This window comes from Hakea prostrata, chromosome 7, assembly GCF_041222555.1.
Source record: "Hakea prostrata isolate BN-2017 chromosome 7, UWA_Hpros_2, whole genome shotgun sequence".
NCBI classification, from domain to species: domain Eukaryota; kingdom Viridiplantae; phylum Streptophyta; class Magnoliopsida; order Proteales; family Proteaceae; genus Hakea; species Hakea prostrata.
Genome location: NC_142606.1, coordinates 11,442,677 through 11,452,999, shown reverse-complemented (window position 1 = coordinate 11,452,999; position 10,323 = coordinate 11,442,677). Strand labels below are relative to the sequence as shown.

The 10,323-nt window shown below is 36.6% G+C and overlaps 1 protein-coding gene across 2 annotated transcripts; it reads left to right on the top strand.

The window, feature by feature from the left end:
• LOC149009760 (Sec14p-like phosphatidylinositol transfer family protein) lies at positions 1-7,620 on the top strand. Of its 2 annotated transcripts, XM_089161312.1 has the most exons (15): positions 1-601; positions 719-1,022; positions 2,307-2,406; positions 2,521-2,787; positions 2,923-3,000; positions 3,095-3,196; positions 3,272-3,321; positions 3,443-3,542; positions 3,793-3,900; positions 4,695-4,779; positions 4,992-5,386; positions 5,509-5,580; positions 6,635-6,794; positions 6,902-7,050; positions 7,177-7,620. In XM_089161312.1, the coding sequence occupies exons 1-13, from the start codon at positions 595-597 to the stop codon at positions 6,665-6,667; spliced, it is 1,701 nt and encodes a 566-aa protein (XP_089017438.1). In that variant the 5' UTR covers positions 1-594; the 3' UTR covers positions 6,668-6,794; positions 6,902-7,050; positions 7,177-7,620. The 2 variants fall into 2 exon arrangements, with proteins under 2 accessions (XP_089017438.1, XP_089017437.1); XM_089161311.1 differs by having other exon boundaries at positions 6,902-7,620.
• Positions 7,621-10,323: the final 2,703 nt, after the last annotated feature.

Here is a 10,323-nt window from a genome sequence, read left to right as displayed (position 1 = left end):
TCTCTCAAGAACGACGTGACCTCTTCTTAACGGGGAGAGAAGGAAGGAAGGAAGCTAGTAAAGCAGAAAGCTAGCCTCACGCAAAGCTTTTTATAACATCACGCAGAAGCTAACAAGTAAAAAGTGAGCGAGCCAAACATATAGCTCTACAGCTAGTGCTAGTGCTTGTGCTAGTTCTGGTGCGCGCTTCCTCTCTTCACAGGCACGGTTCCGACAGATCGAAAACAAAGCATAAACTTCCAAAACAACACCGATCAGAGCCAGAGAAATCAGAAACAAGAACAACACCACAATTTCACTTTTTCTTTCAATTCCATTCGCTTTCTTCTTTTTTCAGTTTCCTATTCCCAAGGATCCATTCCTTCTTCTTTCCCGATCAAATCTCACTTTTGAAGAAAAATTCATTCTCGATCTTACTTTATCATATTGCTCATTCTTGCTGAAACATTTTTCTGGTGAGTTTTATCCGGATTTTTAGATACATTATGGAGAGAATCTTATGGTAGATTGAAGAGATCCAGAGCTTACATTTGCAGCTGCATCTTCTCCTTGTATTTATTTATCTAAAATCGGATTTCTCGCTCGGAGTTGACAATGCCAGGTAATTCGAGTTTCAAGTTTGTAAGTCTGGAATCGGATTTTGAGTTGGGAGAGAATTATGATTTGTGTTTTTATATTCTGAGATGAGCGGTTTATATTGATTGCTTTTTTATTTTAGATGATGGATATTTAATTCAAGAAGATGAAGGGGCGAGGAAATCGGACTATGAAACGTCTGAGGATGAGAGGAGAATGACCAGGATCGGATCTATTAAGAAGAAAGCAATGAGCGCTTCTACCAGGCTTTCACATACTCTCAGGAAACGAGGTAATAAGCGAGTAGGCGACTGTCAGTTTTCATCTGTAAAAATTGAAGATGTTCGAGATGCAAAGGAGGAAGAAATGGTGAATGCGTTTCGTCAGGTTCTGCTCAAGAAAGATCTTCTTCCATCTCGCTTCGACGATTATCATACAATGAGAAGGTATGCAAATTGGTCTCTCTCTCTTTTCTTTTCTTTTTTCCCCCTTTTTCTTTTGATTTCATGCTTCCTATTCCATAACAGATTACTCTTGGGAATTTATTATCGAATTCCTCATCGTTTTGGCAAATTCTGTTTCATATTGCATTATAATTGCTAGACCTGATACCAGAGCATTCCAATGGATGAAGACACTGACATGATGCAAAACCCGTTGCAGTCCAAGTACTTTTTGATCTATAATTCTAGAACAACCAAGCTTGTTTTCAACTTTTTTTTTTTTTTTTTTTTTGGTATTTATAAATTTTTCTTGATGGTGTATGGTACTATTCATCTTCACCCCCAGAGATCTCCTTTTTTGCTTTCACTTTAATCCTACAAGTATTATTGTTTTTCCAAACTCATCTCTTTTGATGGTTGAGTAAGGTCTTCGTTCAACCCTCCGTCAGCGAAGTAATATATGGCGGAAGAACTATTCCATGTTTTTTATAATCGACTGATCTCAATCAGAGAACTAGATGCGGAACTTAATAAGACTTTTTCTTTCCATAAGTGATGAAAATTTGTTTCTTCTAATTAATACCACATCCTAATGTTTGTTTATGTTGAATGACAATGATGTTAGACTTCTTGAATGTGAGCATTGGATGAAGGCATACTTCTGATATACGTACCATTGTTCCTAAAACATGGTTCATTTCATTAGAAGTTAAAAGTAGTTTGATTGCTAACCTATGAATGCAAGTTAAATGCATCTAGAAGTGGTAATTCTTATTTTTGTTACTTGTAGTATCAACTTCCAAGTCCAATCGACCACCAAAGATCATTTTTAACCTTCTTTGTAAGTCTGCAGAGCTTTCACATGAGCATGTACAGTAAGGTGACTGCTTGAGGTCTTCAAGCAACAACTTTCTCTTGGGGATCTACATTCAATGGTTTCATGTGCTTCTATGTTTTTGGAATAGCATATATATTGAATTTATAAATTCCTTCTCTTCTCAGAGTTTACAAACATAACTAGAAATGTTTCTCCTACGTTTGCATTTCATTTTTGGACCCACAGCACATTCATAGACTTCTATTGATACCTGAGATGAGGTGTGCATACTTCGATGAGATGCATGGATTCTATAGGTTACTAATTCCAAACTGTATAGAAAAATAGCAGTATCTTAACCAAGTTGACTTTGTAATGAATAATTTCTTCAAGGTTTAGTTCTGTATGATTACGTGACATATTGTTTTGTTGTTTTCTCCTAATACATGGAATGGTTATTGTTGATTCAGATTTTTGAAGGCAAGAAAATTTGATTTTGAAAAAACTCTTCAGATGTGGGCAGACATGCTAAAATGGAGAAAGGACTATGGTGTTGAATCAATAGTACAGGTAAATTCATTCAAAATTTCTTTCTTTTTTTTACCCCCTCCCATCATATCAGTGTAATCTCTACTTATTATCAAATGGTCTAATGGATACTGTACTGCAACAAACAATTGGTAGGATTTTGTTTACAATGAATTTGAAGAGGTTCAACATTCTTATCCTCACGGTTATCATGGAGTGGACAAAGAGGGAAGGCCTGTTTATATTGAGAGACTTGGCAAAATTGACCTTGCTAAACTCATGGAAGTTACCACCGTGGACCGGTTTTTAAAGTACCATGTTCAGGGGTTTGAAAAGAACTTTTCAGAGAAGTTTCCAGCGTGTTCTATTGCTGCAAAAAGACATATTACCTCATCAACCACTATTTTAGATGTACAAGGATTGGTATGTTTTCTGACTAGTCACTACCTTTTTTTTGTTTTTTGCTAGTGAATTCTAATCACTGCTTTGATGACTTCTATTGCCATGTGGCTAATATTTCTGATTATCCTGATTTGTGTGGCTTGATCTATTGGGTAGAACTGGATGAGTTTCAGCAAGTCTGCTCACGAATTGATAACGCGCATGCAAAAACTGGATGGTGACAATTATCCTGAGGTTTGGTTCATTAAGAAACTGCTTCAAAAGTTCAAAATCATTTCAAATTCTAGAGTTCACTCATTATCTTACTAATACAGCCCATTATATGCAGACATTGCATCTGATGTACATTGTTAATGCTGGAAGTGGTTTCAAATTCCTATGGAACTCTGTCAAAGGATTTCTTGATCCAAAAACTACGTCAAAGATACATGTAAAAAAAACTTTTCTTCTATTATCTTCAATTTATTCTGGCTTTCTGAAAGTAGTTGTTGATCTTGTTTTGCAGGTTTTAGGAAATAAATATCAGAATAAACTATTAGAAGCTATAGACTCAAGGTCAAGTTTTTCTTTTATCAATTAGTTGCTTATATTGTTGCAGTATCTTCTTTTGGTGCATAAGAAAGAGCTTTCTGGAATTCTTTCCCAATATTTATCTTCTTGTTTTGATTCTGAACAGCCAACTTCCAGATTTCCTAGGTGGCTCTTGTTCATGCCCGAACGAAGGAGGGTGCATGAGATCAAATAAGGGACCATGGAATGATCCGGAAATAATGAAGGTACGATCCTTCTACTCATTGCTACTTTTAATTCATAAACAATGGCACATGAGGCCTCAAATACTTTTTTTATCACTTATATGATCCTATCACCAGCTATCACATGGTACATACTGGGGAAGCTAGACATTCCACCAAATCTAGCAGTATTTTTATGGTGAAAATGTTCAAGTTAAAGTACATTCCTCTTTGGCTTGTCTCAAAGGGAAATGTGCTTGAGTTATTTAATCATCCGTTTATCTTGTTACAGATCTTAAACAATGAAATATCCTCTGCGGAGTCAGGATCAGATGTTGAAGTTTCAGCAAGTGGGCTAAGACTTTCTAGCTTCACACAGTTGACAACACTCAGTGAAGAAGTGAGTTTGTACCCCATAAGTTTTTGTTTCATAAGCACTTTTATGTTTCATATATTCCCTTAGGACCAACAATCCTACTTATATTTGCAATCAGAATGCAGGTATCATGTTTCAAGTATAATGTTTAGGGAAAAGGTTCTTTGAGCAAGTGACTGGGGTTATTGTACCACCCTCACTCTCTCTCTTTTCCTCATGAAATGACCTCTCTGCCCCTATTTACAAAACTGTTCCATTGCCCTTCGATGGTGAACCCCCTCCCCATGCCTCTTGCTCATAGAACCTTCTCTTTCCCTTTTTTTCGCTCGACGGTGGGGGGGGGGGGGTAAGAGCTTTGTGAACTGGGTATGGCCCCCCTTTCCCCTTCTAATACTTGTCGGTTTTATCATTGGTATAAAAGTAATCAAGATTTATAAAATATCTTGGCACAAGTACTCATTGGGGAATGGGAGATTTTCCTTGCATTTATTGAGTCCGTCAGCAGACCACCTGTAGCTCTATATCATTTGGCTTGCTACTCGTATCAGTGGTCCTTGTGATCTCATACCAAGCTTTCTATTGCTGATGCTGCTAGCTTGCCCGAGTAGCTTAGGTTGTTCAAGTTAGGCTTGTGCAATTCAAATCACCAACATGTGCAGAGGCTGTCTCTGCCTCAAGGTTCAAATTTTCAGTCATTGGACTTGACTTCTGAGTGGTTATACCTCTCCTTTTTGTTTTTTTGGTTAGAAAATGATTATACCTCTCTAAAGGGAAAAATAATAATTTATTCTTCATTGTTGGTTCCTACTGCTTTTCAGGAAATAATAGATGATCCTGTAGCCCTCAACAGCCAGGTTGAATCAGTTGGCATTGCCACCATGGTTGAAGATGTTAATTCAACAGGTACATGATACCAGCAAACTTTTCATTCAATCAAGCATTTGCTTTATGTTAATGCTTTCATCAAACTATGCAACATAGTAATCTGCATAAATCATACAGTTTCTAAATCTTTTGGATCTACCCCATCTATTTGATCTTTGAAGTCCACGTACAATGTTTTGTTGATGCATGCCTATATCACATGTTTCTTATAGATTTTAGCTTTTCTGCAGATGATTCAGTTGATAATGTTACAGAAAGAAGGCTGAAGAAGATCATATCTCGTTTAGCAAGATCGGTAGCTCAGTTCCTACTTGAAGTGTTAGCTCTCCTTCATATTGCACGTCTTGGGTTTGGAAAGATTGTTTCAGTTAATAATGCCAGTGAGCGGTTGGAAAACCAACATATTCCAGAATTAGTGAATCCAAGTTCTGAGGATCAACTTGCTTCACAGCCTGCCAGAGCGGACTTAATCCGTCCTTGTTTGCAGAGGCTACAATGTTTAGAAGCATTGGTAGCTGAACTGGCCAATAAACCAGTGAAAATTCCTCCAGAAAAAGACATCATGCTTCTGGAGTCACTGAATCGTATTAAATCCATAGAATATGACTTACAGAAGACAAAGAAAGTAAGAGTTTTCCTTCTAACCACCAGATTTATGGTTTAATAATCATCAGTTTTAGCATTTTTTCAATTAGAATTTGTTTCAGGCTAAATTCTTGAATCAACCATCCTTTTTATGTTTCATAGGCACTACATGCAACAGCATCAAAACAATCAGAGCTTGCAGTGTCATTGGAGAATTTAAAGGATACTAACCTAGTAAGTTTATGGTCCTTTAATGCCTCAAAAAGTTCCAGCTCTAGTCCCATGCATGCAATAGTTATTTGTGCTCTTCCAGTGTGAGTTTCACGGATTTTTAAATGACCTTGGTTAAGTGAACTGAAATTATCCCATCATGGCTTTTAGCATGCCAAGGTTACTTGGCAAACAAGGTTTTCTGTCATTCAGGCTCATAAGCCAAGAACCAAATTCAAGCTCTGCTCTGATAGGCTGAACTAGCTAGGCTCATTTTCAACTAATGTTTAGGTTTGGCTTTGGGTTTTCCATAGACTGGCTCAACAGAGTTCAGTGCTAGATGTGATCCATGCAGCCAACCCCATTTAGTTTGTGAAAGGGCTTGGCTGAATATACCATTACCTCTGCAACATTTATTAGAAGCAGAAAGAGGGATGAGGGAATGTTCTAAAATGCAAAAAGTTAGTCATTTTCCAAGTTTCCCCCCCAAATAGTGATGATATGTTTATTGTTGCTACTTTTGGTACCCATGGAGAACTCCCCAATCATATTACTGGGTTTGTCTCCCTTAATCATATTCAACCGTACAACCAAAGAAATGCCTAATTGCAGAAACTACAAAATTAAGTTTATAAATATTAATTATGTTCTCTTTATGCTGAGGACACAGCATTAGGTAAATGTAGGTACCCCTTCTTAACAGTAGCCTGATATCCTGTCTCCTAACTACGAGATCACTGGCCAAATGACTTCACAAAGCTGATGTGGAACTTGGGTGTTGTCTTAATTCCTTGATTCCTGAATGAAAATAGTGGATACCATTGTCAAAAGTCATGCTTCATTTTGTTCTCTAAGAAGTTATGTTGTGATGAGATCCAAAGAACAATTGGAGAAATGGAAGAAAAATGTGTCAGCACAGATGAAACAGAGAAAACCTTATAACTATTAGTGCAGTTAATTTTTTCATCATTAGTTCTAGTTCAGATATAATATTACGGCATTATCACACTTTTCATTTCCCCAACCCCTTACCCCTCCAAAGAAAGAAGATAACTGATAATGCACTTGTCAATCACAGAGGAAAAACTCTTGCTGGTTCCCTGGAAGCTGAATGGAATTGGAAAACAGGATTGATGCTCCTAGCTGCTGCAGAGTTTACCTTGTTTCAGATTCTTCAGAATGCAGTTGGTGGTAACAAGCCTTGATCGAAATGCCTGAACGAGTTTCACTGATTCAAGGTACATTATATTCGTATAACTCAGATCTTCTGTTTTTAGATGATAATTGTTGTTCCTGTTGACTTCCTCCTTCTGATGACTTATTTTTTTCATTCACAAATTTTCAGAATTCATCAGGTATTCGAAGTAGGCAGGACCACACCACACACAAACTAACCCGGGATCAACGAAATCTAACTATTCCTTCAGAAAATGATATACGAAGTATTGACGCTCATATGCTGGCTGACTCTGCAACAAACATCTTTGCAATATTGTACATTTAACTTGACTCACTTCATATATGTTCAGTAAAAAGCAAATAGAGAATGGACTAGTTCATCACTTCCTGATGACTTTTGTCTTTGATTTTTTTCTTCCCCTCCTTTTTTTACTCTCTCAGGTAATCTGATGCGCCCACATGAAGTTTATATCTCGGGCCCCGGCTTCTCTCTGTGCGCACTTGTTTCATATGTACGTTCAAAACTTGAAAGCTACTTACCCACCCACCCTTCCCTTTCAACTACAGAAAGATAAAGATAAATGCTAGCCAACCTTCAGCCTTAGCTTGGGCCCTTTTCTAATTTATTGCCACTGCCATTTCTTACTGGCTTCTGACCCTTCTGTTTTTAGTTCTTATTTAACTGTATATATTGATGGCAGATCTGTATTTTTGTCCATTTAAGTGCAACTTTGAAACAAACTCTTTTTATTAATTGTGACCCTCCCAGAAAACAATTTAAATCCATCTTGAAGGACGAGCAAATTTCATCATTAGATACCAACTGAATTACCATAATTATTCACAGAAATTACAACTGAAAATTTCTTATTAAATGGTATTGTCAACATAGGGTTGTTCAGTTGATAAAGACCAACACTTTTTTAATGAAGAAACTTAAGAATTCCACCTTTACTAGATAGTATATGTAATATCTCCATTCCTTATTAATAAAAAAATATCTTTTATTGGAATTGAGAGATAACCGCAAGTGCCAAATGTATGGCTATCTATATAAATAAACCCAATTAAACGCGTGAACCCCAATCGAATCTTCTTTTTTTCTTTCTTCCTTTTGCCAAGCAGAAATCCGAATTTTCTTATCTAAGTCATTGTTGCTTCCAACTCGATCAGTTGGAATTTTTCTTTTAATGGTTGTCTTGTGTTGACGGTCCTTCCTGTTATGGGACTTTTATGAAGTGATTTTTTGGACCACTTTTGAACTTTCACCTGGGGCTTATAACAAAAGTTCCAGCTTTTGACTTTGACCAGTGCACTGTGCATGCTTGTCGTGTTGTCCTCTGTGCGAATACCATAAGACTTGGAAGTTGGAACTTGGAAGGAATCGAATCTCATTCTGCATCTTCCTTTCTGACCTCCCAATATACTATTCACTTTAACACATTACCTCTTTTCACCAGAGAAAAAGGGGGAAAAAAAGAAACATCTTACCTTAAAAGAATACAAAAACACATCACGAACAATAATTAATCCAGATTCTATTACCTGATGGTTGGATGGAAAGATTGTCCGCTGGTTTTTAACCATTGACCACCCCATCATCTCCTTTTCTTCTCTGTTCTTTTCATTGTATGGCTCAAACCCGATGAGCTAACTATGAGGATATCCTTCAAGCAGACCTAAAGGGAATCCTTCAGATAGACCTTGAATGAGACTCATGATGCTTTCCTGTGTAGTCTAGCTTTCTTTCATGGATGTCTGGCTCTGTTTATGTATCTAAAGAAAAAGTTGGACAAGCTAGCTATGAGGGGAAGCTATAAAGTGTGTACCTAAGTAAATATATTAGGTTCAACTATTGTTTGATTAAAATATCAGGTGTTTGTAGTCAATTAGTTCCTTAACCTTGCCTATGAGGTTAATATTGTTAGGGATAATGGATGCACAACTACGAACAGAGAAGAACACAAGCAAAGCACAGAAGGAGAATTTAACGTGGTTCGGCAAACCATGCCTATGTCCGCCAAAGAGAAAAAGAGTTTCACTATTTCCAAGAAACCTCACACCACTCTCACACCCACACCCACACCCACAAAGTGCTACCCTTTGCTTGCCCCCAATCCTTATCCTCATGATGGATTTCCCAATCTCCTACAGAAATTGATACCTATAGGTTATCCTAAATAGACTATTTATAGGGAAACCTAAAACCCTAATCCCAATGTAATTATAGTTTTACCCAATACTAGTAATTGACCCAAACCCTGTTTCAATTACAAACACAACCAAAACCATAATTACATAGACCCACATAATACAAGACACCCAAACCCAACAAATATAAATCCACAAGTTTTTACCCCCACAAGAATGATTAGGTCATAGGTCTATATAGTGAAAAAAGAAAAAAGAAAAAAGATCCTAAAGACGCAATTGTAACCATTAGTTACATGCATAAGAGAGAGAAATATAAAACAGGCAGTTCCCATGAGCAACCAAATCGTATGGTGGCATGACTATGTGGGTGTATTTAGGAAAATGGCTTCTTATTACATTTTTTTTTGGTTGAAAACTTTAATGGTTGTATCCCAATACTTAATATTTAATTTCCATCCAAGATTTTTTTTATTTTTATTTTTTTAAGTAAACCATCCTAGATTGTAAGTAGTGCATCACGTATAATCTTGCATGGAACTTGCTTGTTGTGGGGAAGACAAATTTCCAATCATGTAAAATGTTTCAGAGTCTAAATGCACCCATAATTTCATATTTTGACATTGGCCATCACTAAGTAGACGTTGGTCATGTCCAAAATTTTGAGCTCTTCTAAATGACTTGTCCTGGCTCCAAATTATTTTAAAGTTTTGTTCTATTATTTTAGGTGTTTTTTAGGTTTTTTATTATTTTTCTATGAAGTAAGGTTTTTACCTGTATTTATATTTCATCTCCCAACAGACTAAGAAAATTGATGAAAGTTGTATTATGTTCTTCTTCTTCATAATGAAATCATATTTGATTGATCGTGAATGTAACCTTCAGTAAACATGTAAATCATATCTTGTCCATGTAATTTTGCACAACATTACTAACATTGTCTTATTGGTAGGGGTGTCAACGGTGCAATTTGGAGTGATTTCAGGCTGGGCTCAACGGTTTCAGGCTGAGAAACACTCAACCCAAGCACGGTCCATTAGGAAAATAACAGTTTCGAACCGGTTTCAGTTTGGTGAAGTTAGGGTTCAAGTTGACTAACGGTTTTTGCTAATGGTTTAGACTAAATTAAAAGACTTTGAAAACAATTAGACTATAACAAAATAAAAGACAACAAGATTATAAAATAAAGTAAAAAAGAAAATCATATATCTAACTAAAAAGTCAACAGAGACCATACGCACAGGTGGACAATGTATCAACGCAGAGCTGTTCTAATGGTGAAACCAACACCTCTTAGTGAAGAGGTCATGAGTTCGACTCTTTCTGAGGCATATTAATATTCCCATCCCCCAACTTAAGCCGCTTTGTACAAAAAAAAAATGGATAGTAAACACTGTAAACTGTAAACTATACAGCAAAACACCCATGATCAATTTT

Bases quoted from the DNA above. Each gene is read 5' to 3' on its own strand.
- LOC149009760 (XM_089161312.1), top strand. The intron at 1,023-2,306 runs GTATGCAAATTG...TTGTTGATTCAG, and splicing joins GATTATCATACAATGAGAAG to ATTTTTGAAGGCAAGAAAAT. The intron at 2,788-2,922 runs GTATGTTTTCTG...TCTATTGGGTAG, and splicing joins TTTTAGATGTACAAGGATTG to AACTGGATGAGTTTCAGCAA.